Raw genomic sequence first — 19,630 nt, forward strand, 5'->3', positions numbered from 1 at the left:
GGTTTTTTTTTTTTTTTTTTTTTTTGCAAGTCAAGTGAAGCAGTGGAGTGGAGAAGGAACAAAGACATCTGTAACTGGTGTTTGGCCAGTTACATTCTTACAAACTAGTTGGAAACACCATTGCATTCAGATCAGCCAACAGTGGCATTTTTGGAAGTTGATACCAGAGATAATTTTCTGAATTATCATTCACGTGTTCCTATTCTTGGTTTCTTTAGTGATCTGTAAGGATTAACTTAGTGCACTACTAGATGTGCCTTCTGTTTTACAAGTGAAGAACCAAGTTCAGTTACAGAGCAAATCCATATAGATGCATGTGTGGTCCTTCATACATCTCTGGGTTTTTGAACATCAGGTTTCTGGCTTCTCAGGGCACCCGGGAAACTGATCTGTGTGTTGCCTCTCCCTTCGCATAGCCTCTCCCTTCGCAGTGTGTGCTCATGCTGTCGCAGCTGCTGAGCTTTTTTTAAGGGCTTCCACTTTGCAACCCAATCAGCCTGGGGCCTTAGTTGCACTATCACTGACTTAGCCTGCCACAGGGATTTTTTTTTTTTTCTTCTAGGTTTTGAAATGAGACAAGATACTGGTATCAATACAGTACACCAAACATATGGAGACAAGTGGCTCTTGTTAATCTGTTTAACATATTTTTGTTTTAGGACAAGGATGTTGCTCGACTCCAAGATTTCCAGGAGCTGGAACTGGTTCTGATGATAAGTGAAAATAATTTTCTGTTCAGAAATGCTGCATCCACACTGACTGAAAGGCCTTGTTATAACAGGAGAGCTTCAAAACTGACTTACTAATGCAGCAGGGACTTTTATCACTGAGTATTATGACAGTGTGCGTCACCTCTGGGCCAAGGACAAGCCATTGATCTAAATGCCTCGGATGCCCGGGAGGGCCTCTGGTGCCACTGCGTAGTATGTACTAACATCATTCTGCCAAGGTAGGAAGCCCCTGACCCCCAAGCAGCGGTGCCACTCTTCCAAGCCTCTTGGTGCACAATAAACCTATTGCTTGAAGCTTTGAACAGCTGAGAAGTGGTCTGGAGAGGCAGAAGCTGAAGGTTCTATATCCAGTGTGTTTTATGTTCAGAATGTAAGAGAGTTGTCTAAGCAGAAGCTGAGAGAGAGCGGAGCCTATTTCTAGCCACTCCTGTTGACAGTGCACCTGAAGGGCCAGGATGTGTTTTTCTTGGTGTTGCATGCTCACAACTCTCCTGACATTGGGAACTTATGAGGGAGGAAGACTGGGGAAAGCACAGATACTGGACAGATGGATTCTAGTGTGACTTGTGACTGTGAGGGTTCCTATAACATATTTATAAATGTTACTCAGGTTAAAAGTATTTAAGAATACAGTTACCTAATTGTAAATATGCTGTTAACCAAAAGAGCTTTCCCTCCCTCACTTTTTCCTTTGTAAACACTCATGACTGCTTCTCTATTTCTCGAGTCATCTCTGCATTAACTCCCCTTCGTGGTCACTAGAGGGCTCTCTGATGCCTTCTAAAAGAGCAACTGCTTTTTTACAATGCCCCCCACCCCCACCCCTCCCATAGAGACAGGGTCTCACTATGTGGCCCAGGCTGGTCTCAAACTTCTGGCCTCAAGTGATCCTCCCGTCCTTGGCCTCCCAAAGTGCTGGGATTACAGGTGTGAGCCACTGCACCCAGCCCACTTTTTTTACTCTGAAGTGATTCCAGTCATCTGTGTGTGTAACTGCATCCTATGAGAAGAGCACAAATATTGCTGTTCCATGTTCTCCACTTTCATTTTCCACTACAAATGAAAAGCAATTTTTGAGACTGAATCTGTTGCTATTTTAAAGGTTATTGTGGGAAACTGAGCTAAAGGAGTTAGCATCTTTATTTTGTATCAAAGATAAAGGTTATTTTGAAACTATTAGGATTTTTACACAATTCTGAAATCTGTTGCTTTTGTAAACAAATGGTTTGATCTTAGTGATCCCCTTACTACTACCACCAATTCACTTCACAAAGTCAATTATGAGTTGACCAGACTTTGTTCTGAAAAACAGAAACAAAACACCTGATTAAACTCTTGAGTATGGCATAGGAATTTTTTAAAAGAATGCATTCAAGGATTCTTTTCCTTTCCTTCAGTGTCATTAATGTTAAAAGAGCAGCCACTGTTTTGTTGAAACAAACAGCTAAACTTCAGAAATAAGAACTAGCACACTTAGACAAACAGGAGAGCAGGGGATTGAAGCCAGCTATCGAAGAGCATCCCTGCTGTCTTAAGAAGCTTTTTCCCCATAGTGCCTATAGTTTCCAAAGAAACTCAACTTCCTAACTGTGTTAACTTAATTTTATTAGAACACTACAGTTGAGTGAGAACGTGCAGAAGATGTCAACGGAAGAGAATGTTGTGCTAAGATAATGGCCTCCTGCTGCTGCCTAAATGCTGAAATGAGGTTGAGATGTTTTTCAAGGCTAACTTCACGGAATCACTCTGTTTAGTGACTTAATTGTATCCCACCAATTACTGCTGGTGACTTACTCACCCTTGTACAGTGTTTGCATAGCAGAGTGAAGTTTACTTATTACCCTCTTTCTCTTCAGTGCTTTAAAGAAGAAACCTTTCTTGTGTGTGTTTTTTTTTGTTGTTTTTTGTTGTTTTTTGTTTTTTTTGAGACGGAGTCTCGCTTTGTTGCCCAGGCTGGAGTGCAGTGGCATAATCTCAGCTCGTTGAAACCTCCGCCTCCCGGGTTCAAGCGATTCTCCTGCCTCAGCCTCCCAAGTAGCTGGGATTGCAAGCATGTGCCACCATGCCTGGCTAATTTCTGTATTTTAGTAGAGACAAGGGTTCACCATGTTGGCCAGGCCAGTCTCGAACTCCTGGCCTCAAGTGATCCACCTGCCTTGGCCTCCCAAAGTGCTCTGATTACAGGTGTGAGCCACGGCGCCCAGCCTCTCCTTTGTGTTTCAGCCAATCGGAAGTGAATTTAACTAGATGTAGTAACCTTTTTTTCTTTGCTTCTAAAAAAGTTACAGTTTACTGATCAAGTTAAGTCTGGTTCTATCCTAGATGAAATAAATTCAATATTAATTCATGTCTAAGTTACTTGGGTTAAAACACTTTCAGCCACCCAGATTAATTAAAGTGGAGCAGTGAAGGCCCCTGGCTGGGAGATGGCCTCCAGAGGAGCAGCTGCAGGGCATGTTCTAGGCTTAGCGACAGAGGCAAGCAAGGAACTGGTGTCTCCGGTGAGAGGTGGGTTTGATGTGTCTCTGCCCTATGCTGGTCTCTCTTCTCCTTTATAAAATCCTCTGTGGTCAACTGACTCCTGCGTATCGCAGTAGAATAAGACTGCACAGTTGCTGGTAGGTGAGTTTAAAGTCTTAATCTATGCATTCAGAGAAATATTTTTATATGCTTTGTGTAATTTATAACAAGGATTTTTTTTTAGCTTTGTTAACTGTGAATTCACCCCTCCTCCTCCACTGCATATTTAAAGCATGTGTTCACAGTGTGTAAACATTCACTGAAGATTTTTTCTTTGTGCATTGCTGACTGTTCAAACATAACAAGTATTATTAAAATTAAATATTAACTGACCGATCCTATACGCCTTCGTTTTGGCTTCCTAAACAGCACTATAGTTCTAATCATAGGGGGTTCAAATTGTTGGACAGTCCCAGAGACCAGACGCTCTGGAGGAAGATTAGAAGGGCCCTCTCTCCACCTGAGCCTCCTGCACATCCCGCTCATACCCTGTCAGTAGCACCTGGGGACGGATATTTTGTGCGGTGTCTTTCCTTCCAGTTCACAGCAGTCGACTTCATTTCCCTGGAGCAGCTGAACCAGTTAGATGGAGGTCATCCCCTATTAACCACATTTTTTGATTATCCTATTTACTTTACCCAACTGAGCCTCTCCTTTGGGTTGTCAGCACCTGTCAGGGCCTCGAGCTCAGAAGCAAATCCCAAGACAGGAGAGGAAACACAGCCTTACACTTCCAGATCTTCAGCTGAGAATGATGCTGAATGAGTCTGCTTTTCTGTTGGTTCAGGCCAGCTAGCACCTCACAAAGCAGACGTCAAGCCAAATTGGCCTAATAAATCAGAGAGCATAGCAGAGACCTTTTCTTAGCACCAAGGAGAGGCAGAATAATTTGGGCATTTGTGCTTTCATACTTGCTTTATCACAAGGATGGAAGTCATCTTCCATGTACTCATAAACATCCTGGGCAGAAACAGCCTGCCAAAAAAATGCGATTAACCTTTAACAAATGGTCCTGCAGTACAAGCTGACCCAGAGCATATAGAAAAAACCAATCAGAGGATCCACCTCCATCTGTATCTACTGCAAACCATTTAGGATTGGGGAGAAAACCACCATCACCCACACCCACTCACATCATACCAAGACAAAGTTAGAGGAAATGAGAGCGAGGCAGGAGACCAGAACACTTCGGAACAAGGAGAAGAGATCCATTCCAAATAGAAGGCCTGTGCCAGGCGGACTCTGACCTGCAGGAAAGGAACTCTTTGTTGGCTTGCTCAAGAAAACAAATTTCATTCGCCCCTCACATCTTGTCTGCCAACCTGGGGCTGTGGGTGGCTTCCCTCTGGGCAGGAGGTGGCCTCTCAGCTTCTTTGTGCTCACACATTCAGCTTTGGCTGGACTGAGGAAAATGAATGACTTGGAGGCCTCACTGGTTATAAAACTGTCTGGAACAGACTTCAAAATAAGCAAGGAAGTAAAGCATCATGCACTTCTTAGTCCCTAGAGAAATAGGCATAGAGGGCTGAGGGATGACATGAACGTGGAGGTGTTCAGAGCAGCTTTCCCAAGAGGCCCCAGGTCAGATTTCAGGGCCTTTCTCACCTCTTACAATATCTGCACAGCAGAGCAGGAACTACTGGCAATTACCCAGGGAATTTTGGCTGTGAAGGCAATATTTGCAGCCAAGAGCTCTTGGGTCTGAAGTTCAGGTAACTACAACCATGTACATGTGTAGAAAATCTTCCTCTTGGCCTCCTGCAAAGATCCTAATCCCCAAACCCTGTGAACAAGCACACAAAGACTAGTGTGTATATATTGTTGACCATGTCGTTTTATTCATCAGTACTCCATTTTTAATGGATTCAGGCAGCACCCCAGAGGACAGGACGGAATACCGAGGGGTGGCCTGGCCCAGCCACAGTCTTCTATTCCAGGAGGAAAAAGCTTTTTATTAAAAAACAGAAACTAAACTTTAGAAAATATGAAAAATCAGAGGGAGAACAGGTCATTTCATGAAATCGTTATCTGAAAACAGTGTAGTGTGCAAATAATACTCGGTTGGGAATCAGGAGACTGGGGACTAGTCTGACTGTCTCAAACTAGCTGTGACCTTAGGCATGTCATCTACCTTTTAGGGCTCATTTCCTCATCTAAAGCATTCAGCACAGTTACTCTGTGAGGACTTACAGGTGCAAAATCTTAAGATGCCCCCAATGGTTGCCATCAAGTCCATTCTGTGGACATATTTGGTGTCATTTCCTTCCTGATGAAAACCAGGAAAGGCCAGGAGGAAATCCCAGGAATATATTTTAGGCAAGTCCAGCATCTCTGGCCATCCCGTAGAAGATGCCTCTAGCTGCAATGAGGTTGGCTGGAGAATCAAATTCAGCTACTACTCCTTTGTCCAGGACCAGGACCCTAGTCCAAAAAGAGAGAAGTGGTCAGGTTTCCATCAGCCCTGACCTGGTCACATCGTCTAATCCTGCCCTTCTGGGTACTTGCTCAGGCCCACAGTGACATGCCAACCCACCCAGCACAGCCGCCGCACCACATGTGCACGCTTGCAAGGCCGGTTATTTTAGCCATTCTGTTAGTTCTGGCAAGTGAAGCGGTTTCTGGGATCAAACACCAGGTCCTATTCATCTCTGCTAGTTGGGGCTCTGAAAACCTTCCCTAATGAGCCCTTCCCCTTGCCGGGGTCACAGGACTTCAGCAGGCTGTGCGCAGGGAGCCACGGGCCTGTGCGCTGGGCTCTGTGCACATCCATCTGCTTTGTGTCGGCTCAGAAAAGCACACAGCAGGAAACCAGCTGCAGCGAGGCTGACACTGGAATCTGGGCCTTGGGCTGCAAATCTGGCGGCGGCAGCGGCGGCGGTGGCGGCTGCTGCTGCTGCTGCTGGTGCTGCTGCTGCTGCTGCTGCTCGGTGGGTCTCCAGCTCACACACAAATAGCCAGGCCTGGGCCCCGGGTTAGAATCTCCCACCAACCACTCACCGGGTGCACCTGGTACAAGGCCAGTGGGCTGGCTCCACCAGGGTACGGCAGGAGGGGAAAGGGCTCTCCCCAGCCTGGAGAAGTGCTCGTCCATGGGAGGGGGCTGACTGCATTCTGATTCTCAGCCTACTGGGCTCTCCCACATGTGTCCTGAGAAGGACTGTGTCTGTGACATCACTGCCTGGCCACTGCCCCCCAATCCCAACCCCAATCCAAAATCAAGGTCTTCAGTGACTTTTGACTGCTGTTGGATAAGGACTGAATGCTCTTCCATGGTCCTCAAAGTGCAGCACAGTGCGGCCTGTTCTCCACCGCTATTTTGGTTTTACTGCCTCCCTCCCATGCACTCCAGCCTCCCGTACCCTCCTGCCTTGGGGCATGTGTTGTATCCTTTGCCTGCAATTTTCAGCTCGCTCCCTACCTTGTTGCCCCACCTCCATCTTCCAACTCTTACTCATTCTTTCAGGCCTGGCTGGTGCATCCCTTCCTTAGAGGAGACAGTGCACTGGCCACCCTGTGTGGATAGCCTTTTTCCGGCCTGCACACAAAGGCCTTTGCTTCCTTCCTGTGGGCACTATTTACATGTCATTATTTGATTAATTTCTGCCTGTTCCACTAGAATGAATGAACTCGCAACCTCCAAGGTCGATCCCAGCTCCCCACCCTAGGGCTGCTGGTGAATGAAACAGTTTTGGTTAGGCCTGGGAACAGGCCCTCTCAGCCCAGCCCTGTCCCTCCTCCAAACCCAGGGCTCAGCACCTCCTGCCCACCCTCCCTCCTTCCAGTGGGGTCCTAAATGGGAGTAGGGGGTAAGGGTAGGAGAGGGATGGAACAGAGGGTAGCATCAGGCATTCTCAGCTTGGCTCCCAAGACACTGCTGGCTACATGGGGGCACTTCCAAGAGAGACAAGATCTGGCCCATTGCCCTGTCCATGGCACCCTCCCCACCCCACCATCCTGCAAGTGTTTCTTGAGTAAATGAAGGCCTGTTGGGGTATTCCCACTATACTCCTTCAAAAGAAACTTGTCTGAGCCTCCTGCCTCCTCCTCCCTTCTAGTTTCTAGGGAGCGCAGCCTGCCAGGCCAGGGCCAGTTCACTCCCGTGAGGCTTCTGAGTCACCCAGCCCTGTCTCCTCAACCTCCAGCCCCACACCTTGACATCTGACACAATGAGGGAGTGGTCTGCCTCTCCAAGGAAGCCACAAGCTTCTGAGGGCATGGCCCCTTCCCTCATCCTTGGAGGGCCTAGTGCAAGAATTAGAGCAAGGGGCTGGGGAGGACACTGTCATTTCTCAGGATCACCTGCAGTTTAAATACCTTTCATTGACTTTTTTTCTTTTTTTGAGACAGAGTCTGGCTCTGCACCCAGGCTAGAGTGCAGTGGCGTAACCTCTGCCTCCTGGGTTCAAGTGATTCTCCTGCCTCAGCCTCCCGAGCAGCTGGGACTACAGGTCCCTGCCACGATGTGAGGCTAATGTTTGTCGTTTTAGTAGAGATGGGGTTTCACCATGTTGGCCAGGCTGGTCTCGAACTTCTGACCGCAAATGATCCGCCTGCCTCGGCCTCCCAAAGCGCTGGGTTTATAGGTGTGAGCCACTGTGCCCAGCCCTCATTGACTACGACCATCCCACGAAGCATCATTTTCATTTGAAACAGACTCAGAAAGGTTTTGCAAATTGCCCAGGGTCACACAGCAGCCTGGGACTCTGAACCCTCTGGCTCAGACACAGTGCTCTCCCCACAAGGCTCAGCTCCTCATGGTGCTGTCAGCGTCCAGCTGCTACCTGAGCTGCTGCTTATCTGCGACCAGAGTGGCTGTGAGACACCGATGAGGTGAGGGACATGCAGGCACTCTGCCAGCAGGTTTCTCAGGAAGTGATGAGACTCAGCATGAAGCCTCCAGTTCCGTTTACATCGCCTCATGGAGGAGGCAGGATGCAAGTGGCCTGCGCACAAATACGGTGCCTGTGGAGCCCCGTGTGCTCTTCCCCATGTGTTAGTAAATGTTATTGTTGGTGCTGGGCATGGCGACTCACACCTGTAATCCCAGCACTTTGGGAAGCCGAGGCAAGTGAATCACTTGCAGTCAGCAGTTCGAGACCAGCCTGGCCAACATGGTAAAACCGTCTCTACTAAAAATACAAAAATTAGCCGGCTGTGGTGGTGCATGCCTGAGGTTGCAGTGAGCCACTGCACTCCAGCCTAGGCAATAGAGCAAAACTCTGTCTCAAAAAAAAAAAAAAAAAGAAGAAGAAGAAAAATAAATGAAAATGGCATTGTATACCCCGCCCCTGAGCCCAGGCCACCCCACTCTGGTCTGCCCCTTATCTAGATCTCGGGAAACTCTGCTCTGCCCACCATGCCCTAGCAATCCCAGGAACATTCCCTGCCCTGCCCACTCCTGATGCCCCAGGTGGCCCCACCAGTTCCCCATTGCTCGGGTTTCCATGTCCCACCTGGTGTAGTCCATGATAGTGTTAAGCCGGTGTGCAATGGTCAAGATAGTGCAGGTATCGAACTGGGTGCGGATGGTAGCCTGGATGAGGTTGTCAGTCTCGAGGTCGATGGCAGCTGTGGCCTCGTCTAAAACCAGGATGCGGCTCTTGCGGAGCAGGGCTCGGGCCAGGCACACGAGCTGCCTCTGGCCCACGCTGGGAGTGGAGAAGGTAGGCATTTCCAGCTGGGGGCCTCCCACCTGCCCCCAGGCCTCATTCCCAGACCTGTTTCACTCCTCAGCAGCCCAGGACTGGTTTTCTGTTTGACTTTTCCCATTTCTGCCACAGCCCAGCCCTCTGGAATGGAGCAGAGGTCTGGACACCATTGGGATAATGAGGGGCTTGGGGAATGAGCCAGTGCTAAAAGGCATTGTGAAATCCCTGGTCTGCTCTTGGCACCCTTGGCCTCCTCTCTCGGTGCTTTCTTCCCCATCCTTGCTTTTCAACTAGTGTCGTGATGTTTCTCTGCTTCACTCTATCAGTCATTTACACCTTAGTAAGAATATGCTTGCATGGCTCTTCTTGGATATTTGCAAATAGGCCACACGATGCCATCTTGCTGAGCCTAATATCATACAATTCAGGCAGTCACCTCCCACCTCATAGGGGATACAGACCAGGGCTCTGCTTCAGGGACAAGAAAAGGGCAGGGCAGAGGAAGACCTGGGGACTCTTTGTGTCTGGTCACTGAGGAGGTAAAGGAGGGGCAGGACACACGCCTTCAGCCTCCTGCCCTGGAAGCCAGAGCCAGCAGACAAAACGAGGCTGTGTTCCCAACCACAGAGGCTGCAGCATCCCCACATCCAAGGACAAATACCTCAGCCCTTCCCAAAGGCGTGAGTCACCACAGCCGGAGTAAAGTCCAGGCTCTTTCCCTGGCCCATTCCCACAACTAATGAAGGTTTTGGCAGCAGAATGAGCCGCCAGATTGAACTCAGGGCTGATTTATGGTGGAACTGGCACAGGACACAGGTTATACTTAAAGCGGCTACAAGCTCAGTGAGGGAGGAGGGGAGCTGCTTTCTGTCTCTGATCCTGGCATGTGTCAGGGTGGGGCATGCTCTGGGGGAAGTGTTAAGAGCAAGCAGGTGAGAAGAATGGATCAAGCAAGAGACAGTCATGGGGCACAGGGTCTGGAGAGATCATATTTGTCCACCAGCCACCCCCACGTGGTTATGTAAGTGAGAGCCAGTTACAATGCACATTTAGTCTTAAGGGTTGCCTGGGTGGCAAGGGAGTCCCACCAGTTGTCCAGGTGAGGGAGGTGACTGACACAGCAAGGAAAGGTTTGGGACAGAGCCAGAGTCCCCGCTCTGCTTCTTACCAGCTCAGCTGCTGCAGGGAAATCATTTCAAACTGTGGAGCCTCGTTTCTGGCCCACAGGACCACGGTAAAGATTAAAGGAGAAAATGGAGGCCAGAGTGCTTTCAATATTGTTAAGTGCTGGGCAAATGTAAAGTTTTTTTTCTTGAGACCAAGTCTTGCTTGGTCACCTAGACTAGAGTGCAGTGGCAAGATCTTGGCTCACTGTAACCTTTGCCTCCAGGGTTCAAGCAATTCTCCTGCCTCGGCGTCTCAAATAGCTGGCACCCACCACCACACCTAGCTAATTTTTGTGTGTTTAGTAGAGACAGGGTTTCACTATGTTGGCCAGGCTGGTCTCGAACTCCTGCCCTCAAGTGATCCGCCTGCCTTGGCCTCCCAAAGTGCTGGGATTATAGGCGTGAGCCACTGTGCCTGGCCTTGTTTTAGTTTTTGAGGTCTGGGGAGCCTGCATGAGTATGGACTGAATATAAAAATGAAAATAGGGAGGAGGAGGAGGAGAAGAGGGAGGGAAGGGAGGAGGGGAAAAGCTGACATTTCACAGGAGCGCATCCAAGCGAAGCGCTTTTCCTGTCATCACACTGACCCTAACAGTGCTCTGTCCAGATGGTAGCCACTGGCCCCATGTGGCTATTAGCACTTGAAATGTGACTAGTCCAAATGGAGACGTTCTGTAAATGTGAACTACACACTGGATTTCAAACTTGTACAAAAAAACGCAAAATATTTCTAATACTTTTATATCAATAATGTGTTGAAATAATAATATTTTAGATATACTGGGCTAAATAAAATATAGTATTATAGTTTATTTCACTTGTTTTTCCTTTTTAAAAAGTGTGGCTATGAGAAAAAAACATCAGTTACATATGCATGGCTTGCATTGTTTTTATTGGGCAGCATAATGCAGAGGTATGGACTGTTATTATCTGCCTTTTAGAGTGAAAGAAAAGCAGGCACAGAGAGGTTAAGCAACTTGCCCCAAATCACACAGCTAGCACAGGTATAGGTATCTCCAACCTTTAGACTCAGTAAGAGGTGACTACTGGCCCCTCCGATGCATAGCCCAGTGGCTGAGGACATAAAATCTGGGACTATAAGAAAGCTCTGGAGGGAAAAGGGCTTCCTCTCACCTGCTCCATGGGTTCCATCCAGAACCATGCTCCCCAGTCCAAGCACAGCCTCGACAACCTCACTGAGCTGGTTCTCCCAGAGCTGGTTCAAATCCCGGACCTGCCTTCTCCTAGCTGTGCAACTTAGGTTTACCATCTCTGAGCCTCAGTTTCCTGATTGGTGAAGTGGGATCATGGACCACCGCTGGGGCTTGTGTGAGGAGTCGGCGGGACAATACACCGTGCCGGGCACACAGAGTATGTTCAACACAAAAGGACAGCCCTGTGCACATCCTGGCTGGCCTCATCTCTGTGTCATTGGTGTCAGGTTTCCCAGCACCCGCCAGGGTTCCCCAGGGAGGGCTGCAGTTCCTGACCTCTCCACTCCCAGCGTTTACCTGAGATTCTCCCCGCCCTCAGAGCACTGGAATTCCAGGCCTGCCGGCTGGGAGCTCACAAACGTGTGCAGGTGGGACAGCTCCAAGGCCTGCCAAATGTCTTCCTCTGAGTATCTGCCAAAGGGGTCCAGGTTCATGCGCAGGGTCCCCGAGAACAGGATGGGGTCCTGGGGATACAACGTGGCCTCAGAGGCAGGCAGCTTAGGCCCTATAAGGAGCCGTGGGCTCCAGGTCCAGGGAAGAAGGGAGGGATTAAGGTGGCAGCATTCCTACTCTGTCCCCAGCTCCCCAGAGGAGACAATGGCCAAAGAGATAGAAAATTGCCTGTGGGGGAGTGATAAACCTCAGCTTGGCCAATCACAAAGACCTCCGCTGAAGCAGGAACCAGAGCCACTAATCTGCCTCCAGAGTGTCCACTCGGCAGAAAGAAGAACACCCCAGAGGAGACAGAAAAAGTGAAATGTAATTAGAGCTGGCAAAGAGACCAGGACAGAGAGTCTCAGGGGATGGGGTTCTTGGTGGGGTCCTTCCCCATGTGCTGGCCCAGGAGGTCAAAGGACAGGGCCTGATTGGGCAGAGCAAGTCTGAGCTTTCCAGATCTGGGGGTGGCTCATTAGTGGCTCTGCTCTGTGCTGTCTGTCCCTCCCCACCTGCCGAAGCCTCTGATACTGGGGTCCCAGTCTCCATCCTCAAGCTACAGAACAGGGTGGGGCCCGCCTCCAGGGCCGTTGGTGAGTGTGGCCAGTCCATGCCAGGGTCCTACCTGCGGGATGATGGTCAGCTGAGAGCGCAGGTCATGGAGGCCGATGTCTGCCACATTAAGGCCGTCGATACGGATTTCACCCTTTGCCGCCTCCAGGATGCGGAACAGGCAGAGGGTCATGGAGGACTTGCCAGCCCCAGTGCGGCCCACAATCCCCACCTAGACGGCGAAGGAAAGGGGCTCTCAGGGGGAAGCTGAGAAGTCACAGGTGCATCTCCAGGACTCCCCTGGAGGTTGAACAAACATCTGACTGGAGCACTTGCTCTCTCAAAAGACCCAAGCTCCCCACAAGGGCTGTGGCTGTGTCCACAGGCATGAACACACATGCAGGTCCGCCCATCAACACGTACCTTCTCGCCACCGTGCACATGCAGACTCAGGTCTCTCAGCACCAGATCTAGGCCCGGCCGGTAGCGCACAGAATAATTCCGGAACTCCACCTCCCCACGTGGGGGCCAACCTTTGGGAGGGCGGCTGCCTTCCACCACCCAGGGTGCCTGGCAGGAGGGGCAGATGGGGTTGCATCAGCTCCTGCCCAGTGCAGCCCTCTCTCACCTTTCAGTCTTTCTCCCCCAAGGCCCCTCAATCCTCCCCAACTATGGTCCCTGGGAGGGTCCTTGGCACCCCTATAGCTCAGCCTTGTGTTCAATGACCCCTTTATCCCTCTAACTTTATTCTCCACAAATCTACTCCAACACTCCCCTGTCCTTCCCCTCCCAGTCTCCCTGCTTGCCCCTGTTCCTTTTTAAATTTTTGAGAGACAGGGTCTCAATCATGGTTCATTGCAGCCTTGAACTCCTGGGTTCCAGTGATTCTCCTCCCTCAGCCTCCCTAGTAGCTAGGACTACAACAGGCACATGCCACCATGCTTGGCTAACTTGTTTTGTTCTGTGACAAGTCCTTTTTCTGTCACTCAGGCTGGAGTGCAGTGGTGCGATCACAGCTCACTGCAACCTTGATTTCCTGGGCTCAAGCCATCCTCCTGCCTCAGCCTCCTGAGTAGCTAGGACTACAGGCCTGTGTCAGCACACCTGGCTAATGTTTTAAAGAGAAACTGAAGAGACTGTGTCTTGTTGTGTTGACCAGACTGGTCTCGAACTCCTAGCCTCCAAGGATCCTCCTGCCTAGGAAGATTCCCAAAGTCCTGGAAATACAGGTGTGAGCCACTGTGCCACACCTTATATTCCTTGAAGTACCCTCCCTGCCTGCCCTAACTCCCCCTTTTATTACCTTTACCCATTCATTGTTACTGGGTGGCAGCCCAGTGCCAGGCAGTGGGGATACAATGGTATCCCCATTGAAACAGTCCTCACCCTCATGAGACTTATGTTCTAGTAGAGGGAGGCATACAATCAACAGATAAGCAAATCTATACAATGTAAGAAGTGATGAGTGCTAGGGGCCAAGAAGTGCTTAGTGTTGCTGCTTTATACCAGGTGGTCAGGGAAGGCTTCCTGGAGGAGGCAAAGACTTTAGTAAAGACCTGAAGGAGGTGAGGGAAGAAGCCAAGTGGATATCAGGAGGGAGGGCATGCCGGGCAGAGGAAACAGCAGGTGTAAATGGCTTTCGGTGTGTTCTGGAGCACAGCAGCAAAGGCGAGAGGTAAGAGGCCGAGGCAGTGGTGGCCCCATCCTGTAGGGCCTTGCAGGCCATTTTAAGCATTATGTTTTGTTTTGTTTTGTTTTTTTAACTCTGATTAAGATGCAAAGCCATTAGAGGGCTGTACACAGAGAATGACGTGATCTGATTTTTTTTTTTTTTTTTTTTTTTTTAAATCTCTTGGCTGCTACAAGCAGAATAGACTAGCAGGGCATAAGATGATGGTGGCTTTGAGATAGGACTGGCTACATAACTTGGGAGGCCCAGTGCAAAATGAAAACCTGAGGCTTCTTGTTGAAGAATGATGGAGAATGTCAAGGCGCCGACGGCAGAGCATTACTCTAAACGCGCAGCTCTTCTGGGAGTGGAGACCCTGCCACTGCTCAGGCTATGTTCCCGTGGAGCCAGCCCTGCTTCGAGGCAGGTTCTCCTCGTGGCCAGAGGTGAAAAAGCAGAGCAGCAGGCGCAGACTGGTCTCACGAGGAGGCACTGAAGAAGAGAGCGGGCCATGGGGTTGAGGGCAGACATTTATAGAATATAGAGACAGGAGCACGGGTATCCATGCAGTAACGGGGCTGCTAGACATGAAGCAGGGGAACTGGAAGCTCCCAGAGAGTAAGGGGTGAAGGGCTGGAGGGTGATGCCTGGGGAAGCCAGGCTGGGGTCAGGCAGGCGGACTGGCAGGTGCAACGCAGGCCACAGAATCCACAAGGACTCCAAGAAGAAGGGAAAGGTCATTTTATTGGGACGTTGCTAAGAGGTTGAATTAGATGAGAACAGAAAAGCGTCCCCTGGATTTGGAACCAGGAAGGTCACTGGAGGAGCTGTCTCTGTGGAGCGAGGGCCAGAAAGAGGACTGCAGGAGGCAGATGAGATCAAGGCTGATGAGGAAGTGGATGGAGCTTGTGGAGACCATACTTTAAACTATGCTTCATGACAGAGGAGAACAGAGAAATGGGGCAGTGGAGTGCAGGGGGGAGGGTTTGCGTATGTGTCTGGAATGGAAGATGCGATGGAATATTTTTGCATGTGGATGGGAAGTGTCCAACAGAGGGAGCAAGAATGACGGGAGATGGAGGGTGGGACTGAGGAAGCCAGGTCCTTAAGCAGCCATGGGAAGAAATGGAGGGGCTGGACTTTGAAACAGAAAGGGATGATTCCTGCTAAAAGTGAAAAGACGACGACAGGAAGGAGACACAGGCTGGTTTAAAGACCGAGCGGCAGGAAGGTTGAGGGAGTTCACATCTTAGAACATACTTTTTCACGGAGGTGTCAGGAAAGGTCGACGGCTAAGCAGGAAGGAGATGTGGGGTTTGAGGACAGAGATTATTCAAAAAATGTCTTTCTGAACGTGAGAACACGGGCTTCTTGGGGAAGCAAAGTAGGAACATGCAGCCGTGGTGTGTGGTTATACACTTGTCAACTCAGTGATTTTTCTCCTGCAAGGTTTTTGTTTTGTTTTGTTTTGTTTTTAGACAAAGTCTCATTCTTGTCATCCAGGCTGGGGTGTAGTGGCACAATCTTGGCTCACTGCAACCTCCACCGTCTGGGTTCAAGCGATTCTCCTGCCTCAGACTCCCAAGTAGCTGGGAATACAGGTATGTACCACCACGCCTGGCTATTTTTTTGTATTTTTAGTAGAGATGGGGTTTCACCATGTTGGCCAGTCTGGTTTTGAACTCCTGACCTCAAGTGATCCATCTGCCTTGGCCTCCCCAAGTGCTGGGATTACAGGCATGAGCCACTGCACCTGGTGTCCTGCAAGGTTTTAAGTGCTCAGTGCAGGCATGAAGAAGGCAAATTGGTGGGCTCAGCTGGGGTGGGGTTTTGGAGGTGAGTACAACTGAGAGAGAAGGGTGAGGCAGGTGAGAGCGTTTGTGTTGGTGGAGCATAGACTCTAGGCTGGCCGGGGAGGGAGGTGAAGGCAGAGAAGCTGATGGACAGAGACACAAAGGGGGGTCATGGGATTGGGGATCCCAGTGAAGGCAGACTGCTGTGACAGAGGGGGACTTGGAACATGAGAACAAGGAGGGATAGGAGCGTGGGCCAAAGATGGGATACTTGACACTGATGCTGCAGCTTCTGGGCATGAAGAGGTCTGAGGTGTGACCATGAGAGGGGGCGGTGGAGAAAAGTCTGGAACCCCCAGTAGGGGACAACTCCTTTTCCCCAACAAAGGGCATGCTGCCCCACCTCCACTCCTTTGCCCAGGTTGGTCTCTTTGGCTGAAATGCTCACCTTCCCACTGCCCACCCCACCATCTTACCTAGTCTATCAAGGCCTGTCCATCCTTCTCATCTAAGCTCGTCTCCCCTGGTCACCCCAGCCAAAGGATCTCCCTCATCTGCCCTCTCCTTGTGCACCACACCAGAGCTCTGGTCATCCATTGCAAAGCCCTGCAATAAGTCTTACCCCTCCCATCAAATCAGAATCACCTGAGGGCAAACACCATCTTGCTCAACTCTGATCTCTCTGCACCTCCTAGCATAGAGTGGTGGTTGATGCTCAGTAAGGAGTGAATGGATAAACGAATGAAGAGCCTCATATACAGCTGGCCCTGAGGTTTAGGGAGGGAGGGCCACCAAGCTTTCCTCCCCAGCTACTTCAGATCCCCCTGTCCCAGGCTCATCCCAGTACCCACCTCTGTCTCTGTCTTGGAGTACTCCTTGACCCTCTCCACAGCCACGATGTTAGACTCCAAATCTGACATCATTCGTATCATCCAATTCAGAGCAAATGTCACCTGGCCAAAGGGACCGGGTTATAGGTGTGGCGATCTTCCCTCCCCACCACAATGGCTTTGGGAGGAGTTCAGACTCCTGGATCACGTGCCCATCAATGGGATCCTAGCCCATGGATGACAGTGCAGAATTAACCAAGGACCACCTCGTCTGCTGTTTCTCAAACTTTAATATGTATAAGACTTCCCAGAGAACCTTGTTAAAATGCAAGGCTGGATTCCGTAGTCTGAGGTGGGACTTGGGACCTGAGATTCTTCATTTCTAACAAGCTCCCAGAGAACGCTGATGCAACTGGCCCATGGGCAACACTTTGCGTACCAAGGAGTCTTGATCAAAATGCAGAGTCCTGAGCCCCATCCTAGGTCTACTGAATCAAAATGTACATTTTAACAAGTTGATTCATATGCACACTGATGCTTGTGAAAACTGACCTTTCTGGATTGCTTTTTGTTTGTTTGCTAGTGCATTCAAGATTTGAGCCACCTGAGGCATTAACAATGTGATCTGCTTTGCAAAAATTCCATTTGCATTCAGGTGACTCTTTGACAGTACAAGCTGGCATCAGGATGACCTGCCTGACCTGCAACCCAGGCTTCAGTCACCTCGTCTGTGTACTTTCTCTGCAAGCATGTGAATGTGAGGGGTATGCCAGCCCTACACTGTCCTGACCTGTCACACGAGCCTACAACTTGCCCAGAGACAAGACAAATTCTGTTTGTCCTTTGGGGCTAAGCTCCAAGATCATTTCTACAACACCCCAAAGCAAGAAAACTCCTCTGCACTTTTTTTTTTTCTCTTGAGATGGAGTCTCGCTCTGTCACCCAGGCTGGAGTACAGTGGCATGATCTTGGCTCACTGCAACCTCTGCCTCCCAGGTTCAAGCAATTCTCCTGCCTCAGCCTCCCGAGTAGCTGGGATTACAGGTACCTGCCACCATGGCTGGCTAATTTTTGTATTTAAGTAAAGATGAGGTTTCACCTTGTTGGCCAGGCTGGTCTGGAACTCCTGGCCTCAGGTGATCCACCCGTCTCAGCCTCCCAAAGTGCTGGGATTACAGGTGTGAGCCACTGCGCCCAGTCCCTCTTCTGGGCTTTTAAAACATTTTGTTTCTCCAGCCACAAAGACCTGCTTAGCCTGAAGCACAATGGCCTGCTGATGGGGGGTCTCTCCAGCTGGAGTGTGAGGTGTCAGGCAAGGTCGACTGCTGAGCAGGAGGGAGATGTGGGGTTTGAGGACAGAGATTATTCAAAAGAATTATTTCTGAATGTGGGAACATGGGCTTCTTGGGGAAGGAAAGTAGGAACATCCAGCTGTTGTGTGTGGTTATAAACTTGTCAACTCAGTGATTTTTTTTCTTTTTTCTTTTTTCTTTCTCACACAGTCCCTGAGAGCAGACCCTGTGGCTGGTGCCCATACTGAGCAGGGAGGGGCACTCAGGAGATGCCTGGAACACCTGTGTGGTATCTGTCCCACTGGTGGCCCTGCCATGGGGTCCAGGTCATTCATACCTGCAAGGAGTAGGACACAGAAAGGCCCACCAGTCCCGGGTTCAGGCTGCTCCTCCCAATGACGGCAAATAGTGCAGCAAAGAGCACCACACAGTTCCCCACGAACTCCACTCCGACGCTCAGCCACCTGTGAGGGATCAGATGAGGAGGAAATGGGGCAGGGGCAGGGAGGGGCCAGTTTTCTGCTTAGAGGAAAGGAGGGACAAGGACGCTGAACACCAGAGAGCCTGCTGGGAATTCCCGGAGGAGCAGGGAGTGAGGGAGGCAGCTTCTGACCGGTTGGAGATGATGTAGGGGTAGCAGCTTTTCTGGTTGGCATCCACCTTAGTATCACTGATGACCTCAAAGTCCCGGCTGCGGTTGTAGGCCCGGATGACACTGGCACCAGTCACTGTCTCCGAAAAGTGGGAGTAGATAGGTGAGCGGCTGACTGATTCCAGCCGCTTCAGTTGCCGTGATGTGGCTGCATAGAAGCGCTGATGGAGGGAGAAGGAGTTTGGGGTCAGGGCCATGGAACCCCCAACTCAGTCCTGCCTGTCTCTGAACTCATCCATTTTCAGATGAGTCCTCCCAGCCAGCCTCACTCCCACCACGAGACATCACTGCCTTCCCCCACTTCCAAGGACCCAAGACTTGGGGCCTTGCTGTGTCATTCACTCCTTCCCTCTGACCGTCTCTGCTTCAACCCCACAACAACACTGCTCCGCCTCCAGTTTCCATCCTCTCCTCTGTGGCCTGTAGTCCTGTATATCCAGGACTATACCGGATGTCTAGCTGATGCTCCCCTAGCCCAGCACAGAGCACAGCCCAGATCATGGTCGCTGTATCCAGGTGTTGAGCATCTGTCCCCGGGAACTGACTCATTCATTACAGGAGTTCAGTGTCTGCAAAGGCTTTTTACAGTAGCTGTACCACCTCATCTATGTTAAACACATGCATACACATATGTTTAGATATGTGTAAAAGGAAGGAAAGGATAATGTGTCCCAAACTGTTGACAACGTTTCATCAAAAAACCAGCCAACAGGAAGGCCAGGCGTGGTGGCTCCCACGTGTAATCCCAGCACTTCGCGAGGCTGAGGTGGGCGGATTCACTTGAGGTCAGGAGTTCAAGACTAGCCTGGCCAACATAGCAAAACTCCGTCTCTATAAAACTACAAAAATTAGCTGGGTGTGGTGGTGCGTGCCTGTAATCCCAGCTACTTGGGAGGCTGAATCAGGAGAATTGCTTGAACCTGGGAGGCGGAGGTTGCAGTGAGCCGAGATTGTGCAGCTGCACTCCAGCCTAAGCAACAGAGCGAGACTCCATCTCAAAAAAAAAAAAAAAAAAAAAGGCCAACAGGAAAGTCCCAGTGCCAGCTACAATGTATTTTCTCACCAATTCCATGCGGAAGGTCTATGAGTCATTCTATTTTACAGGTGAGGCAAATGAGTTTCAAAGAG

At 50.0% G+C, this 19,630-nt stretch overlaps 2 protein-coding genes across 2 annotated transcripts in view; one reads left to right on the plus strand and one right to left on the minus strand.

Annotated features, from left to right (window-relative positions):
- Window positions 1-3,588, plus strand: part of ANKRD40 (ankyrin repeat domain 40) — a 15,223-nt gene extending 11,635 nt beyond the window's left edge. Inside the window, 1 exon segment of the mRNA XM_017853963.1 lies at window positions 660-3,588. Within this exon segment, the coding sequence (XP_017709452.1) occupies window positions 660-806 (147 nt within the window). The 3' untranslated portion in view covers window positions 807-3,588.
- A 1,482-nt stretch (window positions 3,589-5,070) lies between these two features.
- Window positions 5,071-19,630, minus strand: part of ABCC3 (ATP binding cassette subfamily C member 3) — a 57,267-nt gene continuing 42,707 nt past the window's right edge. Inside the window, exons 24-31 of the mRNA XM_017853999.1 lie at window positions 18,464-18,663; window positions 18,188-18,314; window positions 16,580-16,681; window positions 12,690-12,836; window positions 12,340-12,498; window positions 11,577-11,743; window positions 8,705-8,899; window positions 5,071-5,672 (exon numbers count right to left, since the gene is read on the minus strand). Coding sequence (XP_017709488.1) covers window positions 5,564-5,672; window positions 8,705-8,899; window positions 11,577-11,743; window positions 12,340-12,498; window positions 12,690-12,836; window positions 16,580-16,681; window positions 18,188-18,314; window positions 18,464-18,663 — 1,206 coding nt within the window. The 3' untranslated portion in view covers window positions 5,071-5,563. The remainder of the gene's footprint in view (window positions 5,673-8,704; window positions 8,900-11,576; window positions 11,744-12,339; window positions 12,499-12,689; window positions 12,837-16,579; window positions 16,682-18,187; window positions 18,315-18,463; window positions 18,664-19,630) is intronic.

Source organism: Rhinopithecus bieti, unplaced genomic scaffold, assembly GCF_001698545.2.
Source record: "Rhinopithecus bieti isolate Rb0 unplaced genomic scaffold, ASM169854v2 scaffold_35856, whole genome shotgun sequence".
Lineage (NCBI taxonomy): Eukaryota > Metazoa > Chordata > Mammalia > Primates > Cercopithecidae > Rhinopithecus > Rhinopithecus bieti.